Consider the following 25,678-nt stretch of genomic DNA (forward strand, 5'->3'; position numbering starts at 1 on the left):
TTTTGGATTACTTTGAGTTTATGCAAGAGTATGTATTTAATTATGTATTGAATTATCTATGTACTAGTTGATGTATCGTAAAAATAATCTGCTGGATTCACTATACCATGTTTTATGTACCATTGTGCTTAGAATCAACTAAAAGTAATAAATCTCTAGTATCTGTCTTTCTATCAAAGCTCAGCAGACAACCTCTCCTTATAATTAATTTCTGTTACTATTAAGGGGTTATCCATAGTTATTAGCTGCCCTAACCTGGGGAGACGACAGAGGTTGCAAGACTCACCCCTACCATATCACACCCAAATAGCCTCCTTATTTCACAGCACAATCCCTTCTTTGCTTTTTTTTTATCTTTGTTTTTATTCCATATATTAAATTTTTCCTTTCGAGCACATAAATATATATATATATAATATATATATATATATATATATATATATATATATATATATATATATATATATATATATATATATATATATATATATATATATGAAAAAGTAATCGAAAAATAAAAAAAAACTAAAACAACAGAGGATACTTCTTTCTGTTTTGTGCTCCCTAGAGTTTTGTGCTTCCCAGAGCAGAAATTTAATCAGCAACTATTTCTTTGACTCATTCTGCTTTTGCGTGGCTTTGAAAGTAGCTGCTACATCTTTTGCTTAATAGGCATTATCTGAGTGCCATGTATTATTGTTGTGCCATCTGTATCTCGACCATATACTTCTTTTTCCGTGCCATTCTTTTACCGGTAAAGAACGTATTTTAGAAACTCGTCGGCACCCAGTTCCATAGAAAAATCAGATACTTTTCCAAAAATCTCCATAGTTTTGTCTTCTCGAACAAAATCTCTGCAAGCTGATGCTGTTTCCACCGGTTTTTGCTTCCACACTCCTTCCACTCCTCCTCATTTTTTTTCTTGACAGACTTTTTGTCGCTCCAGAATCAAATCACAACATTTTCTAGCAGACTTTGTCAGTTTGATGAAATCTTCAGAGACAAAAATGTCAGGCACAATCTCTCCAAATCTACCCAACCCATCCGTTAGAAATAGCTTTGCATTCAAAGTCTGCTTACTCAATGCCGCACTCAACACTAAAAGACACGTGAGAAACAGCTAAAATCACTTTTACAGCTACGTCAAGTTCGGAGACTTTCTTCATTAGATCAGCTAGTAACTCTTCCCTGAGAATCTCCTTCAGATCGGTCAATTGTAGACCGTCATTTGGAGGAGAATATATTTTTCTACCACATTATTGCTTCTGAACACGCAGCATAAATTTTGACCATATCTTCCTATGTTTTTCTTCTAAACCTTGCTACCACAATATCAATTAATAATCCGGCAATTATAAGCCGTCAATCGCCGCAGAACATATTTTGCTGCCATTGTATTGCTTCTGGACGAGCAATATAAATTCTGAAAACAGTCATTTTGAACATGAATTGATTTTCAAGTTGGGGGATTGTAAAAACCTATTTAGACGTGGACAATTTCAAATGTGTAATTTTTATTTCAACCCGAAATCATATTTAGGGGACTTCAGACTCTTCTTTAGAATTTCCACTAATTTATTTAAGTAGTTAACATTTATTATTCGGCTCAGGCAAGAATACTAATTAGTTTCAAATATACTGGAAAGTCATTATTTTGGTAAAAAAATATACTAAAAATAATACATTATAAATAAAAAAGAAACACTTCATAGGTGTTCACACTTAGACCCCCTCCCTTTATTTTCAACAATAGAATAAGTAATTTTTAGTTTCAAATTTTAATTCATATCTAAGTGATGAGTGGGTTATCCACTCAGAAAAATTTAAGTCAGAAATTACCTTACTTAATGATATCCCTAAAACAGAAAAAAGGATAAATCTTTTGATTTAGTACTGCAGAAAAATATTTACTAAATTCGATAACGTGTCACATATTTACGCTGTAAACAGTTTACAACTTGTTTTAGAATTGTTTCTTTTCTACTTGCCCTATGAACGTTTTACTAGAACTCCCCAGGGGTTGAGAAAAAAAAAAGAGATTTTAAAAAGGCAGTGGATCTTGGGAGCTTGTAATCTATAGAGCTTGGGCTAGAGTGTGGGTACAAATAAACAGTTCTTTTCTCGAATTCTAAATTTCTATTTTTCAAATTCGATCTCCTAAGTAAAGGAATAATATCCGAATATTTTATTTTACTCATGCTATTAATTCATTCGCTAATTTGTTTCTCATTATCCTTAATTAATTTCATTTCAGTAAATCTGATTAAGAAGATAGGGACAAATATTGTTCAGTTGTTCTTACACTCAAACAACTTCCAAAAACATTTATAAATGAGACAGAAGTTCAAATGGCAATTCTTTTAACAATAAAATCTTTGTGCATTTCCAACCCTTGTGTCACGTTAATTGTACATTTAGTCTACGGAACTGGTTGTTTCATTTCTGATATTAATTATACTATTATTATTTTATGCAACCGGGGGAGTTTGATATCTGCATGGTATCTTAACCATTTCTTTGAACTCTAAATACATTCTAAGACCACACTGGATATACATGACATATGAAACTAAGAGAGAAAAGGAAATAATAAATGAAAAATTAAATTAAAAGAGGTGAGAAAACGAGGATTTTCTCACCTTTTTTAACTTTATTTTTCATTTACTATTTCATTTCCTCTCTTAGTTTCATATGTCTTTGAACTCTAGTTTAACTGATAAAAATTTAAAAGCCAAGGAAGTGAACAGACGAGTGAAAATACATAGAATAATTTAAAAAAAACAAAGATAAATCAAAGCCTAGTAATTAAAAAATTAAAAAGAAAGTGCTTTGTTCTTACCAGTGATTGAACCAAAAAATTTCTTTGATGTCTCAGATCAGCAATTGTATTAAAAATCGATATGCAACCTTCTTCCTCGATTTGTCGTTGAAGTGAGTCAATCGCTACTAACGAGCCTGTTCGCCCCACACCCGCACTACAAAATAAATTTACTAGTAATATACATAAATGAATAAAGTAATAACGAAAAAAAAAAACAACAAAAAAAAAAAACAAAAAACAAGAACACATGTCAAAAATGAAAACTAATCCTGGTTTTATTGCAAATGAAAACCCAGAATGAATGAAACTAATCGAATAGAGAGCCAAGTTAACTCTCTTTTTTTAAAGCACATAAGACATAAGTTTTGATAACAATAATATATTCAAAGAGGAGCATCAGCTATTCTCTACAATACACATCGTTCAATCACAATTACACAAATCAAAATCTTAGAGGAAAGGGGGGGGGGACGTCCTCTTATCTTCAGTGATGATACTGTTGCCAAATAAAATAAAGTATATTTAAGAAATCTTTTGATTATTCTGAGAGAATAGAAGCAGGGTATTCATTCTTCATAGTTCAGTCATTTCTAGTCTCGTTTTACAGTCTTTATAGTTTCCTTCTTTCCAATGTAGTTTCATAATTTCGTTTTTTACTCTTGTTTCTTTTAATGAAAAACATATCAAGGCCCCTTGAAATAGTAGCCAGATTTCTCTTCAGTGTTTCGTCATGGGTAGTCAGTTCGGCTATAGGTATTTTATTCGACGATTTATACGACATTTGAAATAGTAAACAGATTTCTCCTCAATAATTTTCATGGCTGGCCAGTTAGGCTACAAATTTTTGATTCGACTATTTACATGAGATTTAAAATAGTAGCCAGATTGTTCTTTGTTGTTCTGTGGCTGGCCAGTTCAGCTATAGATTTTTTGATTCGACAACTTGCATGGTATTTGAAATAGTAGCCAGATTGTTCTTTGTTGTTCTGTGGCTGACCAGTTCGGCTATAGATTTTTGAGTCGACAATTTACATGGTGTTTGAAATAGTAGCCAGATATCTCTCCGTGTTCTATAATGGCTGACCAGTTCGGCTAAAGAAATTCAATTCGATAACTTACGTGACATTTAAAATAGTAGCCAGATTGTTCTTTGTTGTTCTGTGGCTGGCCAGTTCAGCTATAGGTTTTTGATTCGACAATTTACATGATATTTGAAATAGTAGCCAGATATCTCTCCGTGTTCTATAATGGCTGACCAGTTCGGCTATAGAAATTCAATTCGATAATTTACATGACATTTAAAATAGAAGCCAGAATACTCACCTTTGTTCTGTCATGGCTGGCCAGGTCGGCTATAGATCTTTGATTCGACAATTTACATGACATTTACGAACAGTAGCCAGATTTCTCTCCGTTATTTTATCATGGCTGACCAGTTCGACTATTAATCTTTGATCCGACAATTTACACGACATTTAAGATAATAGCTAGACCTCCGTTGTTTTGTCATGGCTGGCCATATCCGGCTATAGATCTTTGATTCAACAATTACATGAAATTTATATGATCAATTTACAGGAAATTTGAAATAGTAGCCAGATTTCTGTCCGTTGTTCAATCATGGCTGGCAAGTTCAGCTATAGATCTTTGATTCAACAGTTTACATTATATTTGAAATAGTAGCCAGATTTCTGTCCGTTCTTCTGTCATGGCTGGCCAGTTCGCATATAACTCTTTGATTCGACAATTTACATGAAATTTCATATAGTAGCCAAAGAGTACGGGTAACTAATAAGACTGAAAACAGTCAAAGACAAAAGTTGCCAGCACCATCTAGCATTTGAAGCTTCTTATCATTTCTTTTAAATCTTTTCATTTCTAAACAATTTTTTTTTTCATAAATTGAGATCAAACCCTTAGTGCTATGTTAATTTTGCCAATTACACTGATTGCACTGGCGTTGCTTTATTACTGGACTAAAAGAACACCAAGGCCTAGTACTAAATGGTGTTAGTAACTTTTTCTTCGACACTAGCCCTAGTTTCGACACAGTGCCAGTTTATTCATATTCTTTAATAATAACATTATTTGATTTCTAATACTTTTACTGACATACAAATTTCACTTATTTGTGAATATACTTACAGTTGAACTTTGAAAACTCGAATCTTATGTCGATTTATTGAAACTTTTTGACATCGAAGTTTTACTGTGTGACTTATATATAGATGGTAAGATGGTAAGAATATATAGATGGTAAGATGGTAAGAATATATAGATGGTAAGATGGTAAGAAGGAAAAAAGAAAAAGGAGCTTCAGAATGAAGAATACATACTGCCCCCTCTAGAAACTACCCAAAACCAATCAATCTTCCTTCTATTCTGGTAAAGTTAGAACAGAAGCCGTATCTTAATTCTCAGGTTTTTTTTTCATTATTAGTTACCTTGAACAATACAAACTTTAACTGAAGCTATGCTATTTTCAAAATACCATCACCGTTTACCGATTCATAAAAATTAGTTAGACTACAATAGCATAGAGGCGTAGCATAGTGGGCAACAAGAAGCAGATGCAGGTATATCAAAATAAGCGGTAGGAAATAAATCACAGAATACGTGCCGTACTTTTTGTTCAGGCTAAGCAATCTAATTTGCCACAGTAGGCACACAATTCAACCTTTTCTCCGCTACTATTATGACGAAGAAAGTTTCAAATCAGCTGTTTATCTATGATTGCAAGGACCATGAACCCAGGAAACATTTTGGCAGCCAATGTATAAAGTCCCCCCTCCCCTCTTCAATAAATGGGCTTACAGCTATTCAATGAGTAATAAAACAAGCGTTGACATTTTCTATCATACTTCGGTGCTTATATGTTATAGCGCCTATGTTAAGTTCTTCATCCATTGACGCACTGTAGAACCGGTTTCTTTGTCAGTTTCTTTCAGCTCAGCGTGAGATAATACAAATACAACTGAATCAATAGATGGGAAATATATAATTTGGGCTGTAAATTTGTACATTAGGGGGGTGGGGTTAGAGTATTTGGACAATGTGAAGTTAGAAACCAAATCTTACTTCATAATATGCAGAATAATTGTATCTAACACATTTTGCATGCAGATCCCCTATATTTTACCCCCCCCCCCCCTAACGTGCAAATATATATATTATATTATATATGCAATATACCTTGCTTAGCCCGAAAAAAAAAAATGATCGGATGTATTCTGTGAATTATTTCCTGCCACTTATTTTGATATACCTGTATCTGCTTCTTGTTGCACACTATGCTACGCCTTTTTGCTATTGTAGTCTAACTAATTTTTATGAAGCGGTAAACGGTGATGGTATTTTGAAAATAACATAGCTTCAGTTCAAGTTTGTATTAGTGTAGTAAAACTAGTGTAGTTATAAGCGGCTGATCTGAGTTCCTAACAGAAAAACGATTACAAGCCTTGAAAAAAGGTCAAGTGCCACCAAATAATAGATGGCGTTGATGGTATTTTTTTGGAGGACAATAACACAGTGACAATAACAGTCTCCACTCTATTAAAATACCTATATTCTTTGATTCCTTATCTCAAGATAAGGGGGTATAAAACTAATAAGCTTTGGTATGAAGTTGATACGATAAAATTAATAATAATTTTCTTTAGCATAACAAGCGTTTTCGACGCAAAATATTTGCCGGACACCATTTGGTGACTTTCCGTTTTTATGAAACTCATTAGCAGCTAAATCCAATCAGTTAAGCTATTTCTATGTTATCATTATGACGTAGGAAGTTTTCAAGTACCAAGGAAATCAAGATCAAAATATTTTTGCCCCATTTCCCCCCTCATATAATAATATAAATTATTTTTTTAATAATAAATTATTAAATATTATATAAAGTATTTCATCTTATAAATATTTTACCCCCTCATCATCGGTCCATTCATACCTGGAAACTGCGATTGTCTATGAACCTACTATTCTGAAGATACTTTCTTTTCAAGATGAAGTATACAACTATTAATGTATGGGAGCATGAGAAAACAAACATATCAGAATTCACAATAACTATTTTTTTCAATTTATTTGCTTTTATTGTCATGATTTAAGTATATTTATGGCTGCACATTGAAAGTAACTTTTTTTCCTTTTAAATTGTAAAAATTTGCTCCGCAACTGAATGGTGGTACTTTCCAGGATGCGATAAAGGTTAAACAAGTCTTTACCTTCAAGACTTAACATGTTAAAGGAAAGCTTAATATCTAAAAAAAAACAGTAAGTCCACAGATGTACTTTTACCTTTTGGACCAGAGAATAGGAACAACTTAGAAGAGTTGAAACTAGCACTAATGTCGACAAAAACTCATCTGTCTACGAGTGTCATAGTGGCAACACTCGGCATTTTCGTCAGTGTAATAATAACAAGAATAATTAATTTTGTGTAACTGGAAAAACTAGGATAGTAATAAATGTCTGATCTCAGTTCCTGACAGAACAACGAATAAGGAGCTTGAAAAATGCCAAGCGCCATAAGACACTAGATGGCAATGATAGTTTTTTTTTGTCGTTCCCACTGTTATAAGTTACCCATACTTTGTTTAGGATGCCATAGTTTATTTAGCCAGTTTTCAATTGCTTTTCTAGACGCTCGTCACTCGTCTGAAGACCCACCAGCAAGAACCTAGAATTAGAGCCCTTTTTGTATTTTATTCTTAATTCAACCTCTTGATACGCTATTTTAACTGCACATTGAATATAAGCTTTTGTTTACTCGCTACATACCTGAAATGAGGGTAAATAACCGGTTGAAATAAAGCATCAACAGGGTTTTACTCTCATGACCTGCGATTTTTCAATAGCAAAAGTTAAGCCTGAAAATATTGTAAAAACGAAAAGTTCACACGCGTGCTTTTAACGTCTAAATTACTTTTCGAAAATTCATAATTCTTTATAGCCACCAGTCAAAACACTCACCTGCAATGAACTAAAATAGGACCCTTTTCCGGACTATAATCTTCATTCAGTCTCTTGATGAACCTTAAGATACTAAATGGATACTCAGGGGCTTGAAAATCTCTCCAAACGATAAAGTGATACTGAAACACCGGCCTCACTTCCCGTTCAAGTTCCGTTTCCTCTGAATCAATTTCTTGGATAAGAGTATTCTCATAAATAGGACATGATTTATCCCTAGACGGACTTCGAGGGGATGGAGATTTAGGTCGTGACACTTGTAGTTCTCTTATAATATAATCTGCAAAACAATATGAACATTTACAAAGATTTAAAATGTGTCTATAATAATTAAAAGCTTACTGTCTGTTCTAATAATTGCAGGGTAGTACCACTTGAGTGGTAGACCAAAGATCATCTATAATACTTCAGAATTCTGCACTATTTTCTATTGGTGCAGATAAAATTAAAGAAAAAAAATTATCTTCAGAACGTTTCTTCCAATTCCCTAAGCCTCCGACTAAATAAGTGAATTCAATTTAACTATACACTCTTGAATACCCTGAACAAAATTTTATGTTTTTGCACTACAATGATATACCTCCCCCTCCTCGATTATGAGGCCTAAATTCGCTCCTATCTGAACACTCTCAGAGCTCTGTTTTCTTTTCAAATTTTGTAATTCTAATTCTCTCTCTCTTTTAAAATGTAATAGCTAAAATAATAATATAATAATTAAAAACATACTCTCTATTCTAATAATCGCACGGTACTATCATTTGGGTGTTTTTCTATTATAGGCCAAATCAAAGATCACGCGTTTATCAATTGATAATACTTCGGAATTCTGCAGCATTTTCTACTGATGCAGCTAAAATTTGAAAATTACCTTCAGAACGTTTCTTCCAATTCCTCAAGCTGCCCCTTAGACTAAATAAGTGCATTTAATTTAATTATACACTCTGGAATACCCTTTACGAAATTTTCGTAATTCTTTTCAATTTACTGAGATGGTTCACGAAAACCTATGTAATTGAGTGGCAAACATTAGCAATATTGGTCACTATCGCAATATCGGCCAGAATTTTTTTTTCCAAAATTCATATCCTATAGGAAAAATCAAGATTGCCCAAAAACATAAGGCATATCACAAATTTAACAATTTTTTCCAACTACCAACTAGGGGTCACCGTTTTATCGTGGCGATAAGACAAACTTACAAGATTTGCAAAGGAACCTTCTCTGATAGCAAAGCACCCACTGATATTCTACAATTCAGTTCATCAAGTCTACGTGTCCATCAGTTTAAACTGCAAGGTAGACGCTTCTTCAAGGACACCGGTAGGTGGGACTTTTTTCATAAGGATCGTCAACAAGTGGAATAGTCTAATCTCATCAATAGAAAATAGCCCAGAAGTGGATTCACTCAAGAAAGAACTTGACAATTTTCATGGACTCGATGTTTTCTAGTTTGTCATTTCGTAAAAAAACTGAGGCTTCAGTTTGTCAGAGTAAACAAACTATTTTTGGTAATCTTTACTCAAGAGGCAACAAGCCAATACGACTTTTCTCCAAATCACGACACGTTAGCAAACCTGTGAAGTCAATACACTTTTAAATATAAGGCTACTGAGTGAAAGCCTTCCCGAACATTTTCAAATAATGGATAAATAACTTCCAAATATTCTGAGACAAGATAATAAAAGACCATAAACGCATTCATTTGTAATAGAGCGCCAGCAACAGGGGTTTTCGCGAGCTTCATTTTGTTCTTCTTCCATGTCGACAAAAAAAAATTTCCAGAAGTTTCTTCCCTAAGACTCCTTTTTTTAGTTATTTTGGATACAGTGGCTGTTATAGGCCAGACAGGAGCCCCCCCCCCCCCAGTTTTTTTCTGACATCTGACATTAAATCCCTTCTATTCTATATTTTTAAAATCTAATGGTATACCTTGACATCCCCTCCCTCGATTATGAGGCCTAAGCTCTGTTTTCTTTTCTTTCTTTTTTCTTTTCGAATTTAAAACTCTAATTCTCTCTCTTTTTTCAAACATAATAGTTCTCATTTCTTTTCTATTTACATGAACACTCAAAAAATGATAATAACTTCATAATATTCAGAGACACATTCTTTGATTTTAGATAGTACAATATAATACCATAATATAATAACGTATTCACTTATACAAATGCTCTCTTTTGCAACTACTCTATGTGCTGCTACCTCCATTGTAGCACAAGTGTTTTTTTGTGGTACAATGTGATTTTTTGATTTAGTCATTTTTTTTTTCAATTCAATTGGCTATACTTGCTGTCCTACTCGCGTAACGCAGTGATTTTTATAAATATCATCTGTCATCTATTCCGGTAGTAATTATGTAAGTGAAACTGAATTGCATAAATGCACCAGATTAAAGGGAAACTCGCCAAACTGGAGGGGAGGGAGCCAGCTGAATTCATTTACAGGCTGACTAATTTTACAGACTGTTATATGGATATAGATATACATTAGAGCGAAATCACAAACTGAGTGGCTGATCAACTTCTTCTTTTTCAATTTTCACCATGAACAATTTACCTTACCCTGCTTTACTCTGAAATAATCACCGGATATTCAATGAGTGTTTTATAACTTATGAAGTCATAAAACACAAAAGTCAAGTGACCTTTTATGCATTATGTACTGTTTATGCACTTTGTATAGATTTATGTACCTATGTACCTTTATTGTTCTATAGGGTGTTATGGAAATTATGATTCTACAATTTATTATTTAAAAATTATGCTTAAAAGAGACTAAGATATTCCATTTCTTACACTTGGTCTTACTCGTTTGGTTGCTAGTTATAATTATTAATTTATCCATATGAGTGCCTTCTTACAAAAAGTGAGCACTTCAAGTGCTCACTTTATCATATGAGCACTTTTACTTAATATGCCTTCTAAAATTTCTGAACATCATTTGCACTTTAGTGAAAACAAAATATATTGAAAATATTTTCTCTTTTATAGTGTTGCTAACTTAGAATATCAGAAGTCTTCAGTGAAATCACAAACTAAGTGGCTGATCATTTTTATAGGGTGCTAACCAAGACATAACTCCAATAGAATAATAATAGCTCCGATGGCTTTTTCTTCCACGCCATCAGCAAGGGTTTTTTAAGGTTTCTCCCCCCTTTTTTTCACTTAACTAAATTTTTTCTTTTCTTTTCTCAATCAAGCTATGGTAGCACAATGGATCCATGCTCTGCTTGGCAATACAGGGCTCGAGTTGATTTTAACTGCCACAGGATTGGGTGGCAGGCAAGACTGTTGATTTTTGAATTAAAATCAACTTAGTGAAAGCCATGAAAAGTCTTGAGCGATAGCCTATAATCCATCCAAGGGTACAACTAGTTTGATTGAGTGAAGTTGAAGTTGGATAGATTAATTGAATTAGATTGATTTTAAGAATTGATTAAGATTTTTAGATTCATTCAATCCCAAGATTGAATTAGAAAGTTGTGGCCGAAAGAAATACAATAGTAGTTTCGAGAATACTAGCAATTTTTGTAGCCTATATGTGCATACTACTACTAACACCACTAACAATTCATTGCATTACCGAATCGTCCAAGGCTAACAAAGCTGCATAAGCTTCTTCTCTGACACAATTTATGCCAAGCTTTCCTCTTACGCTACCCTCGTAAGTTCCAATTTGCATTAGATCCTTTATTACGAGCTCTTTCGGAGACAATTTTCTTTTGTTATTTTTGGTTTTACGAAGAAAAAAAAATAATATATATATATATATATATATATATATATATATATATATATATATATATATATATATATATATATATATATATATATATATATATATATATATATATATATATATATATATATATATATATATATAGTAACTTCTGAAATTTTAAGAATCACTAAAATTACCTCTTTGAAAATGGCTTATGTGCTCCTAGTTAGCGGATTAATTGAAAGGAAAATCGAGGTTGTTTTTCACTAGCACATGGGAAATAAAAAACCGAAGTATTGGATCTCTGGATACTTCTATAGGGTAAAACTAATTATTTCTTATCGAAAAATACTGGAGTAAGCCAAAAGTTTATCGCAGTTATGCAAATCTATGTAAACTTGTCCAGTTTACTAAATAGACAAATGTAAAATATTGCATTAAAAATATTGTCTGATTCAAATTTTTTATTAGGTTCTATTCTAGGCTATAAAAAAAAAGTAGAGTGGGACTGTTACGCATTCATAACCTTTTTTTTACCCTTCTCCTGTTTTTGCTTAGGTTCATTAGCAACTGTGTACAACGTTTACTATAGAAAACATTGGATAGAGGCAAAAAGTACCCCCCCCCCCAAAAAAAAAAGAATGATTCAGAGATTTATAACTGACCATGTCCACAGGACTTTCAGGCATGGCCAATGTCTGTCCGAATCGTAAAACGTAACAAGAATGCGTACAAACAAAATTTCGACGCGTTTTAAAGTGTTTTTTTTTGCATCCTCCTCGAACAAAAACCCTGGATCCAGACCTGGTGACAGGTTTACTTCCTTTCCCCGTGAATAAAACCTGGCAAATAAAACGTTCAAAACAGCCTGTCGACACCCTAGGCGTCATCAACGACTCAAAGAATCATTATCGATATCCTTTTCTGACTTCCCTCAATGCTGCTATACCTCTTGCAAGTCCATGTTATGGGCCTTTTTTTCAGATCAACTGATCACTGTGCCGCTTACCTGCTCAAACACCGCATTTTTTTCGATAGAACCCAGTTTCTATTCACGTCATAAATCTATGTACAATACCCTTCAACTTCACTATGATACCGACACAAAATACGTTGAAATGTATATGGTAATATGCGGTAAAAAAAGGAGTTAAGACTTACCAGCATAACGTGTCTGCTTAACATGAAGAACTTTAACATCCCCAAAAATCTTTTCCCTTCCTTTAGTGACAAGTTGCTGGTCAAAATCGATTACAACATGATCAGAGTTGAGAGTGCCATTGCTGGGGGTTGTGTCAGAGGTTTCAGGATCAGGTACAGAGTAGATGGTGTTGGAATTTGCGGCGCTGATAGTTTCCGGCTCCGGCCAATAGCGGAAACATTTCGTTTTATTGTATTCTTCCAAGTTGGTGAGCATAACAATTATTTCTACACGTTGCTCCCAAATCATCCGCCAAAAGTCTTGCACTGTTGACTCCATGGGTCCTGTAAATGAGCAAACGATTAACTTATTCTGTAGCTGAGCCAATTATTCATAAATAATGTCTTAGAATAATCTGCCTTTCAATTTACAATTAAAACGAAATGAAAATTGTGGAAAACGGGGAAGGTTTTTAATAAAACAGCGATACTAATTAGGGCATAAATTAATAAGAAGTCAGAATACTTCGGCTTCATATCCGAAAACCTTATAAAAACTGAAGAAGAAGAAGAAAAAAAAACGAACACTATACAAAAATGAAAGAAAACTCACCATTAAGGCAAAGTACGATGTAGTATTTAACCTAACAATACACAAGGCAAGTATCTGCTATATCTACTATCGCACGCATCTACTATCTACTATCGCATACATCTACGCATCTACGCAAGTATCTACTATCGGACGCATACAGTTCGTGATCCGTGGCATAGATATATTAAAAGAATCGGCTTATTATGCTGATTCGAAATATACAAGACTCATTAATCTTAGTGTTACCCATAAAAGGCTATAAGCCTGAGAAACTACCTTATTTTCGAAAGAGGAGAAGCAACACATAAAAGTCAAAGAATCTTAATGAAATTCATACCATCAGATTTAGCGCAGAGAACCCTACTCTAGAGGTTTCAAGATCCTATTTGCAAAACTGTGGATTTTTTTTTGTCTGAAGTAAGATCACGGATGCGTTTTTAGTAGTTGTTTTTTTCCCCCAGGGGTGATGGTATCGAACCAATGGTCCTTGTACATCGGGAGCAGCTAATTTGAATGGAAATTAGAACTTCTTGTGCTCTTTTTAAGTGACCAAAAAGATTGGTGGGCAACTGCCCCCTCCTCCCACGGCTCTCCCCCCCCAAAAAAAAATTGTCCCATAAAAATTTAGAGATAGCCATTTTGTTCAACATAATTGAAAAGTTCCAAAGATTATGCCTTTGGACATAATATGACCGCCCCATACACCCAGAACTTAGTCTTTTTCAAATAAAATTATGCAAAGAAGAATTTCAGCGAGATTGGAATTGAACGGAATATAATTTTACGGGGGAGGCTGTATTTTATGTGGGAGGAACTTTATAAGGAGGAAATTCTCGTGGAGGAAGGAAATTTTTCATGGAGGATGAGCTATATTTACCGACGTTATTTTAAAAACGATAAAAAAAAAAAAAAAAAAAAAAAAAAAAGAAATTTTAACAAAAAGTAAGGAGCGACATGAAAACTCAAAGCGAACAAAATTTATTCAATATATGAAGGGGTTGCCCCCCTCCTCAATACCTTGCTCTTTACGCTAAAGGTTTAACTGTTTGTCCCAATTTTTTAAGAGCGACCCCTGAAACACAAGGGCCGTTTCATTTGAGTACGAATCTTCTTTAAAAGTGCCAAAAGCTTTAGCATGAATAGCGAGGTATTAAGGAGGGGGGGGGGCAACCCCTTCATATACGGGATAGTTTCTGTTTGTCTCTACTTTAATGTTGCTCCTTACTTTCAGTATATATATATATATATATATATATATATATATATATATATATATATATATATATATATATATATATATATATATATATATATATATATATATATATATATATATATATATATATATTATATATATATATATATATATATATATATATATGAGTCAGCCTCTGATTTGAGACTCTAGAAAAATTAAACAATATACTATTTAAAAACTTTATACATGTCCTAGGATAAATTAACTAAAATCAGATAGAGGTCAAAAGACTAATATTATACATGAAAAACTGGTTGAATCTTTTCTTTTGCAAATCAAACCGAAGCACGATGCCTGTCTCAAGTCTACTAAATTTTGACTTTTATTTTTTTAGGTTCACGCTTGTTTGGGGCTGATTATACAAAATTTCTTTTCTTTCTTCACTATTAGGGGCATATAAGGTATTGGTACTTTTTTTAAATTGTAAATAGCATTTAATCTATTTTTAAACACACCTTTATTTACACTAATCGTCTTATAGATTTTGTTTTATTTCTATAATTTCCCTTTAATATTTGTAGCAGCCTTTCCTTAGATTTTTCCTTACGGCATCCCCCCACCCCATTCGGGGTCAAGGAGCGTACGTTACAATTTAAAAAGCATCTATTGCTGTCTTGTACTCAGGGCTGGGGAGTCGGTTATAAGCTATAACCGACTGTGACTCCAACTCCATACATTTTCAAAATGCCGATTCCAACTCTAACTCCCTTGAGCAAAAATTTTTTAAATCTCCAAATCCACGACTCCGACTCCACAGATTGTTTTAAAGCTTACTTTAACTACATTTTATAAGTTATAACCTCCTCCACCTCCAACTCCAGGCATTTACAATATACCGACTCAAACTCCGATTCCGACTGCGTTCAGCAAAAATTTACTAAAACTCCGAGTCCACGACTCCGACTTCACAGCCCTGCTTGTACTGCTGGCGTCTATTTCCTAAAATTTTGTATACAGCATAAAATTTTCCACGAAGAAGATATTCTATACACACTGTTGTGTATGTTTTACGGTAATAAATCATTTCCAGTATTTATTAAAGATCCTAGAGTTAGTTGGGATTTAAAATGAATTTTCGTATTAATTTTTTTTCTTTAATACTTTTTGATTTTTGTGATAAACAAGAAAAAAAAAAAATGGTAGACACATATATAGTTTACTCTCGTAGGACATAGCATTCAAGAGATTCTATTCCATTAAAAGTTAAAAATAGCTTCCCCTAGTGTGTAATATAAGATCCAAAACTTTCCAATCAGCACATCTGAAACATCTATTTGATATTCAACACCATAACATATTGTTACATATATAGTTACATATATACACATATACTTACATATATAGTAACATATAGTATTCAACCCCATAACAACAAGCAAATGTTAGGGTGATTGCGGTGTAAGGAAACCATGGAAATAAAAAAAAAGAAATTACCCGTAAGGGGTTTTAATTTAAACAGAGATGAGGGCAAATATAAACTTAAACCTATTTAATTAAGAAACAGGCCAAAACCTTATGTTTCCAACAATGAAGCATATAAAGAAATGTCGCATAATGAGTCGCAAACAAGCTGGAACCTTACAAATAAAGGTCAAAGAAAATAAACATTGGGAAAAAACAACTCAATTAGAAAAAAGAATTTACTTGCTTTTTCAAATACAATAGTATTAAAACTCTCTTGACTTTTATCTCTTGATTATGGTTAATTTAGCTTGTTAGTTAATAATTATACAGTACGATCCCTCAATTTCGTTGGTTCCGCTTTTTTGACATATACATGCAAGCAGGGTCGTATCTCGGAGGGGGGGGGGGGGTACAGTCTGAACCAGGAGGGGAGAAGCCGGCTTGCGTAAGATTTTAAATAAAAAGATTGTCCCATTTCCCTAGAATCTCACATCAAAAGCTAATTCAGACATATCCGTACAACAGTGTATAGGACATATCCTGCCAAACAAATACACTTAAAAACAATAGGGAAATTTTTTCAAGACAGTGCAATTTAAATCGGTGAATATTTCGGCCCTATGTCCAAGGGCCGTCTTCAGCACAACATTAAAGAAAAAATATATATAAAAACAACCTTACATTAAAATACGAAGTATAAACTAAAAATGCTTTTAAAAAACCGCTTTTAAAAACCTTTAAAACAGCCCTAGTTACCTTACTTCAACAAAGTTCAACCAGAACTGATAAATAAAATGACAGGAGAAGAGGAAGTCATTCAAACAAAATAAAATGAAATTATTAACTGCGAGTTTTCAAAGCTAATCTTGCTTTTTTAGCAGCTAGTCTTAAAGGCCTTTATGTAACGGATTCAATACTATTGTCAATTGGTTTAATAAAATATTTTGTTAGATCATTTTTAATTAAATTTGAGTATAAAGAATTCAGTGAATATTCTCCTAAGTCCCTATTTAAGGAAATATTTTTATTTATTTTGAGCCTAATTTCGATTGATTCCCGGACCACCTGTTTTATCCCCAAATCACGACTAATGAGAGAAGATTTTTCAAAAAGTATTGTGTGGCTGGGATTATCAAATATATGGCTAGCTAAAGCAGAATCAAAGGAGTTATTAGAACTATTAGCAATTAACGCTTTGTCTATGTCTTCTTTATGCTGGTGTATCCGTTTTTCCAGATTCTGATGAGTTCTACCAACATAGTAATTGCCACAATCGCATGGTATTTGATAAACCCCTCTTTGGCGAGTAACTGGGGTTTTATCTTTACCGGAGTTTAAAAAATTTGTGATTTTAAAATTATTGGTGAAAACTAAATACAGATTGTTTTTTGTGCAAATATTTTTATTTTTCTGGTGATTCTTGGGATGTACGGAAGATAGATTATATTAGAAGGTTTTTCCAGAGCCTCACATTGTGAAATATCGTTAATTTTACAAAAATGTCTTTTTAGTCTACGGTTAATCGTATTATTGACAAAAGTAATGGGGTATCCGTTGCCGAAAAGAATATCTTTGATAAAATTTATTTCTGCTTTTATGTATGAAGCGGAGCAAATTTTCAGGGCACGGTCAATGAGAGAAGTTACAACTGCTCTTTTCACTTGTGGGGGCTGATTTGAATTTAAATGAAGATATATATTCTTTTGTGTTGGTTTTCTATAGATAGTGAAGTCAAAATTATTAGAATTACGGATAATTAGCACATCTAAAAATGGTAGTTTATTTTCAAATTCAATTTCTAGGGTAAACTAAAAAAATTTCTATCATAAGTATTAAGATGATCTAGGAAACCCCGAAGTTCAGTTTCCCCATAATTCCAAAGTGAAATTACGTCATCCATGTAACAACCCCAATAGACATGTTTTAAAAAATACGAATTTAATTCCCAATTTTCAAAGTTCTTGACATAAATATTAGCCAGTGGGCCGGATAGATTTGCATTCATTAGTAACCCATTTATTTGTTGATAAAAGGAATCACTACACTGAAAATACATTGAAAACTTATTACGGATTTTAACAAGATTAAATAAAACTTCACCATCAATCCCTGACGCTGAGTCTTCGATTAAGTGATAAATTTCTTCTATTTTGGTTTTTAATAATTGCTCAAAAGTAGCCACATCTATATTCGTGTACATGGAAACAATATCAAAACTACTAATTATTGTGTTTTCTGAAATACTTGTGTTATTAAGTTTTTTAACCAAATCTGCCGAATTACTGATGTAGGAATTTTGTGAATACAGTAAAGGTTTGAAAACTGTGCAAAGCCATTTTCCAATATTGGAAAATATTGGAAATATCGGGGGCTTTAGTACATGCTACGATAGGTCTTAGGGGAATACCTTGTTTATGCAGTTTTGGTAAGCCGTAAAATTTTGGACAGAAACTACCGAGGGGTAAAATTTGTTGTATAATTGTGGTGTGATTTTACCATTCTGTTTTATCTGTTTTAATTCATTTATAATATTATTAGTAAATTGATCAGTAGGATCATGAGTGATCGGTTTATATGTACTTGTGTCTTTTAAAAGTGAAAAGATTTTGTTGTCATAGTCTGCCGTATCCATGACAACGAGTGAGTTGCTTTTGTCTGCTTTGGTTATTGTAATAGATGGGTCTTTGCGGAGGTTAGATAAAATTTTTATGTCGTGCAAATTTTTTCGTGTGAAAGTGGTAGGAGACTTAGCCTCTTTTTGGCTATTATAAAGGGTATTTATGAGACAAGACCTAACTTCATCAGGGTTTGAAACAGATGGGTAGTATTTATGCAAAGCGGACTCTAAAGAGGAGACTATATCTGCCACAGGAACCCCTTTTGGTAGAAAAGAGAATTTTTGGCCTTTTTCCAGTGTTTCAATTTCATGGGTTTCAAATGTTCTAGAAGAGAGGTTAACCATACCGGGTGCAGGAGTGAATCTTGGAGATTAAATACGGTTTCTCATTAAAGATTCCTCTCTCAATTTTCCAATTTTGTATAAAGTTGTTCCTTTGACAAGCGAAAATCATGGCTAAACAAATTCCCTTCTAATCTAACAACTTGAGAAAAATCAACAGTGGACAGGTTTTCAAACAAAAAATTTTCGAGAGATTTTCTTTTTGAGGAAATGATATGTCTTTTTTGCTTTTTGTCCTTAATAATATGGACTAAGGTTTTTAATTGTAGTGCATGAGAAAATTGCCCTTCTTTCCGGGTATTTGAAGTAGTTTATATGTTAAAGACTTTGGAATAAGATTTTCGTTTCTGCAGGATTCTAAAATTTTTGTTGATTAATAATATTTGCATGTTTTTTACCTAAACTAATAAAATAAAAATATCATAGGTCAACTGCTCCCCATAAGCTAAACGCAAATATTGACGAAGACCACACTGCCTTTCCATATCAAACAAACACAACTTAAAAACAATAGGGAAATTTTTTTCCAAGACAGAGTAATTTAAATCGGTGAATATTTCGGCCCTATGTCCAAGGGCCGTCTTCAGCACAACATTAAAGAAAAAATATATATAAAAATAAACTTACATTAAAATACGAAGTTTAAAACTAAAAATGCTTTTAAAAAACCTTTAAAACAGCCCCAGTATCCTTACTTCAACGAAGTTCAACCAGGACTGATAAATAAAATGATGAGAGAGGATGAATACAGTCAAACGAAATAAAATGAAATTATTATAACTGCAAGTTTTCAAAGCTAATCTTACTTTTTTAGCCGCTAGTCTTAAAAGCCTTTTTGTAAAGGGTTCAATACTATTGTCAATTGGTTTAATAAAATATTTTGTTAGATCATTTTTGATTAAATTTGAGTATAAAGAATTCAGTGAATATTCTCCAAAGTCCATGTTTAAGGATATATTTTTATTTATTTTGAGCCTCATTTCGATTGATTCCTGGACTACCTGTTATATCCCCAAATCACTACTAATGAGAAAAGATTTTTCAAAAAGTATTGTGTGGCGGGGATTATCAAATATATGGCTAGCTAAAGGAGAATCAAAGGAGTTATTAGAATTATTAGCAATTAGCGCTTTGTCTATGTCTTCTTTATGCTGGTGTATCCGTTTTTCTAGATTCTGATGAGTTCTGCCAACGTAGTAATTGCCACAATCGCATGGTATTTGATAAACCCTCTTTGGCAAGTAACTGGGGTTTTATCTTTACCGGAGTTTAAGAAATTTGTGATTTTAAAATTATTGGTGAAAACTAAATACAGATTGTTTTTTGTGCAAATATTTTTATTTTTGTGGTGATTCTTGGGATGTACGGAAGATAGATTATATTAGAGGGTTTTTCCGGAGTCTCACATTGTGAAATATCATTGATTTTACGAAAATGTCTTTTTAGTCTATGGTTAATCGTATTATTGACAAAAGGAATGGGGTATCCGTTGCCAAAAAGAATATCTCTGATAAAATTTATTTCTGCTTTTATGTATGAATCGGAGCAAATGTTCAGGGCACGGTCAAATAGAGATATTCAGAGATATTCTGTTTGGCAACGGATACCCCATTCCTTTTGTCAATAATACGATTAACCATAGACTAAAAAGACATTTTCGTAAAATCAACGATATTTCACAATGTGAGGCTCCGGAAAAACCCTCTAATATAATCTATCTTCCGTACATCCCAAGAATCACCACAAAAATAAAAAATATTTGCACAAAAAACAATATGTATTTAGTTTTCACCAATAGTTTTAAAATCACGAATTTCTTAAACTCCGGTAAAGATAAAACCCCAGTTAATCGCCAAAGAGGGGTTTATCAAATACCATGCGATTGGGGCAATTACTACGTTGGCAGAACTCATCAGAATCTAGAAAAACTGATACACCAATATAAAGAAAGCAGAGACAAAGTATTAGCTATAAATAATTTTAATACCCCGTTTGATTTTACTTTAGCTATCCATATATTCGATAATGCCGGCCACACAATACTTTTTGAAAAATCTTCTCTCAGTAGTAGGGATCTTGGGCTAAAACAGGTGGTCCGGGAATCAATCGAAATTAGGCTCAAAATGAATAAAAATATTTCCTTAAATAGAGACTTAGGAGAATACTCACTGAATTCTTTATACTCAAATTTAATTAAAAATGATCTAAAAAAATATTTTATTAAGCCAATTGACAATAGTATTGAACCCGTTACAAAAAGGCCTTTAAGACTAGCTGCTAAAAAAGCAAGATTGGCTTTGAAAACTTGCAGTTAATAATTTCATTTTATTTCGTTTGAATGAATTCATCTTCTCTTGTCAATTTATTTATCAGTCCTGGTTGAACTTTGTTGAAGTAAGGAAACTAGGGCTGTTTTAAAGGTTTTTAAAAGCGGTTTTTTAAAAGCATTTTTAGTTTATACTTCGTATTTTAATGTAAGTTTGTTTTTATATATATTTTTTCTTTAACGTTGTGCTGAAGACGGCCCTTGGACATAGGGCCGAAATATTCACCGATTTAAATTGCACTGTCTTGAAAAAATTTCCCTATTGTTTTTAAGTTGTATTTGTTTGATATGGAAAGGCAGTGTGGTCTTCGTCAATATTTACATATCCTGCCTTGTGCCTTGCTACATAAAATACTATATTGGACTTTGTTTGAATGTGTTTTCTTTCATATATTATTTATGGAATAGATGGCCAGCGGTCCAAATAAAAACAGCCGAAACATGCATGGTATACATAAGTCTTATGCATGTTTGTTTAAGCTGTTTTTTTTTCATGTTTCCTTTTATTCCACTGATAAAGGCCTTCAAAAGTGAAGCCGAAATACTCGCACTTTCATTGTTATGAAATAAAAAGACAAGGTTTCTCAATTGAAAGTAAAGAGCTATCCTTCTCTCTGACAAGTTAACGTCCCCTTAAGAGATAGGGCTATAAATATCACTATAAATAAAAGATGAAAAAAGGCCCACCTCGTTTGCATCTAAGCTTCTTTCTCTCCAACAAGGTAACTTACCCTTAACGGACAGGGCCATATATACCCCTATAAAATCAAAGGTGAAAACTGAACCCACATTACTACTACTAAAAACTCACCTTAGCGCCAAGCCGCCTGAGGCCAACAGAGTTACGCACGCTCCTCCTCCATCCCAATCTATTTAAGCCTCCCTCTTTACACCCTCCCAGGAAGTTTTCATTTTCTTTAAATCTTTCTTTATGACGTCCTACCACCGCAGACGAGGAACCCACATTGGGCATATCTAAACTTCTTTCTCTCTGATAAAATAACGTCCCCTTAACGGATAGGGCTATACATGCCACTATAAAACAAAAGATGAAAAATGGACCAACCTTGGGCACATATAAACTTCTTTCTCTCTTTGTAGCCGGTGACAAAATTGGCATTAATATAATCTGTTGATCCAAGGACAGGAAATAGCTTCACTCGAGTTTGGTCATAAGCCTTAATATCTGGATAGCGATTCTTGCTCAGATTTTCAAAAGCATCAGTCGCCTTTGTTGTTCGGTCTGGAAACCTGTCAGGGAGCATCTGTAAAAGATATGCAAATAAACTAGTAAAAATACTGGGGTAGTTGAAGGTACAACCGATATATTTACTCGCATTATTACGCTGATTCCCACATTAATAAAAACAGACAAAGACAAAAACCCTTCAAAGTTGTTAAAAATTTAAAGAAAGACCAAAACAGCTTGTTGTTTTAAAAAAAACAGCATAAGTTTTATTTTTGTATTATTTAATATCAAATACTAGAAAAACTTAACACAACCATGTTCCCTCCAAAAGCCAAGGCATGATATGGAGGAAGGATAATTAAATAAATCCTTTAGAAGTTTAAAGGTGCTTCGTTCACAAAATATTTTCTGCCAAATATTAGGAACAACACTTAGCATCATATGAGCAACTTAACTATTTTTCTTCAATTTATTATATGAGCAACTTAACTATTTTTCTTCAATTTATTAATTACATAAGCTAAGAACCATCTGTCGTCCAGTTAAAGATCGTAGTTGAGTTTAACTCAACTAACCGAATTTATTCTAGTAACTATTTTAGCAACTTAACTATTTTTCTTCAATTTATTAATTACATAAGCTAAGAACCATCTGTCATCCAGTTAAAGATCGCAGTTGAGTTTAACTCAACTAACCGAATTTATTCTAGTTCTAAACGTGCCAAAATATTACGCAGATTAGAGATAACCGAGTTCGAACAACCTCTTATGCAAAAGAAAAAGAAAAAAAGAAGTAGTAATAGCATAGATCATAGCTGCTTAAACCCAGAACCTTACAGTCTTTTTCAGTGGGGGGGGGGGGACGAATAAATAAAAATCTGCATTTTCAGGCCCATTTTTTTCTTGATGAAGCCTATAGGCAAATCTTGAACGGAATTCCTTCTAGTTGGAAAAACATATGAGTAAAAATTATACATCTTTAGGAAACTATATTTTAAATTTGTTTCTGTACCACAAGCTAATAAATTCCTGCCAATGTGTAAACGTAAATTCTTTATCAGTAAAGTGCTGCCCATTCTTCTCCCCTTTCAGTTTATTGATTGAATTTTACTTTGCAAACGCGACTTAACAGTCATAAACATTTGCAGCTTTATAAGTTTCAGCGAGCTGGCGAAGATTTGAGGATGGATTTTAATCAGGAATTGGATGCTAAAAGCATATATAAGTTGGCACATTATCAATTTGTGACAAAAAGGTACAAAGAGCATGCCTAGATAAAAAAAGATTAAAAAGCACAAACACTTATATTAAAAAGAACAAATTTTTACAGAAAAAAAAGCAATTAGATAACCTTCATCTTATATGATATAATAAACGTATTGTTAGTCCTTAGAAAGAAAATTACCTGATACAATACAAGGAATAAAACAAAGACTTTATTATAGGTTTTGGCTTTATACATATGGAAAATACAAATATCTTACAATTTGTGAAGGCCAAAACAATTTCAAACACGATTTTACATACATTTTTTTGTAAAATCTACAATTTTATTACCTGTTTGAGACACTAGCAAATAAATTCAAATTTAATGTCGGTTTCCCTGAAGAAAAAGATTTTTTTCAATAGAATATTCTTCAACAAGAATATTCAGGAAGAACAAGAATACAACTAAATTTATGACAAGCAATTTAATATTACTAGGTTAATGAACACGCACGCTCATCAATGATTCTGTATTTTAAATTTATGCAATTCACAATACAGAAAATTGACAGCTAAATAAGATCTTCGAGAATTAAAATTTGAAGCTAGTATTAGTAATTTTCTATTAAATTGTTAATGTTTTGATTTATTAGTATTCTTTTACTAAAATCGATTTTGAAGAAAACAGGGCTGCCCGAAAGTTACTATGTTACTATTATCGAGTCAAAGTTTTCAAATACCTAAAGATTTTTTCGTACCTGAAAATTTACCATAGAAAAGATTAGCACTACTAGTATATTAGTTTGGGAAAAATTACCATTTCTTGCATGTTATTTTGGAAATAAATTGCCGTTTCCAAGCATAGGCTACTAGTTGGAAGACATTCTCCATTTACTTAGAATTGTGGATAACCTCTAAATTTTAGAATAATATTTTACACTCGTGGTAAAAAGGGAGGAGAAAGAGAACATAACTAAAAAAATCGCCTTAAAGCGTCCTTAAGCTATGAACGTTTCACTTTGACGTTACGATCTTCTTAAATTGGGGTGTAGTGGCCTACTTCAAAATTTCAATCTACATATTCCAAGTGATACCCTCTTTAAATACTAGAAAATACTTAAATCCAGCTTTATAAAATAGAATAATCTAAGGATCAAAGCGAATTAAACAATTATTTAACTTCATGTTGTTAGCCCCTACCCAGAACATGCGTATTTTCAAATTACCCATTACAATAAAAACAATCTTTTTTTTTTTTTTTACCTCAAACTCTTCTTGGAATCCATAATCAGAATCCTTTCTTCGTTCGAGAAAAGCAGCCATCATCTCTTCTTTTGGAATTGGGGCTATTGAGACTAGTGGCTCATGTGAGGTAAGTAAAGTTCTTCCATCACGAAGCTGTCTCATTATGAACCTACATTACAACAAAATACAATAAAAAAAAACAATAAAAACAAACAAACAATAAAACAAACAACCTACAAACACTAAAAACATTCATATAATAGTATAGCCAAGGCCCAGGATGTCCTGTTATTGCTGAAAAAAGTTTGGATTGCTTTTTAAATTGATAAAGAATGTTGGAAGCTAAAAAAGTCACAGTGGTCCAGTATGGTTATGAAACATGGACACTTTGAAAGGCAGAGTAAAATTTGTTAACTATTCGGCAGAGAATCAGTCTTTGAATAGTTTTGGACATCCATTTGACCGAAAGAATGTCAAACAACAAAGTACACGAAAAAGGCTATCCTATTTCCTTTCAAGGGCTATAATGAGGGCTTTCGAGGGCTATAAGGTTGAGATGGACAGGACTCGAAGACAAAGGTGGTCGAAGACAACCTTTAAATAACATTAATTAAAGGTCGTTCGAAGACGACCTTTAATGGTTCGTCTCCAAATGGGGTAGTAAGAGGTTATAAGGAAGGATTTTAAGGAAACTAGAACTTCATGGGAGTAGGTAAAGAATGGAGATTTAAATCAGCTAGGGTAGAGGAACTTGTGCAGTTTTATTGGCTTCAGGCGGCTTGTTGCTTCAGTTAATGATTAGCAGCAGCAGTAAAAGGAAATAAAATGAAGGTATTATCTGATAC

The 25,678-nt window shown here is 33.0% G+C and overlaps 1 protein-coding gene across 2 annotated transcripts in view; it reads right to left on the reverse strand.

The window, feature by feature from the left end:
* Ptp69D (Protein tyrosine phosphatase 69D) overlaps positions 1-25,678 on the reverse strand; it is a 170,453-nt gene that overhangs the window by 36,694 nt on the left and 108,081 nt on the right. For both annotated transcript variants that reach the window (XM_089097834.1, XM_089097908.1), the window contains exons 15-19: positions 24,852-25,002; positions 22,261-22,459; positions 12,674-12,997; positions 7,793-8,072; positions 2,840-2,975 (exon numbers count right to left, since the gene is read on the reverse strand). In XM_089097834.1, coding sequence (XP_088953960.1) covers positions 2,840-2,975; positions 7,793-8,072; positions 12,674-12,997; positions 22,261-22,459; positions 24,852-25,002 — 1,090 coding nt within the window. The remainder of the gene's footprint in view (positions 1-2,839; positions 2,976-7,792; positions 8,073-12,673; positions 12,998-22,260; positions 22,460-24,851; positions 25,003-25,678) is intronic.

The sequence above is a fragment of the Artemia sp. Qi Xiang Cuo genome, chromosome 1 (genome assembly GCF_049724085.1).
Source record: "Artemia sp. Qi Xiang Cuo chromosome 1, ASM4972408v1, whole genome shotgun sequence".
Lineage (NCBI taxonomy): Eukaryota > Metazoa > Arthropoda > Branchiopoda > Anostraca > Artemiidae > Artemia > Artemia sp. Qi Xiang Cuo.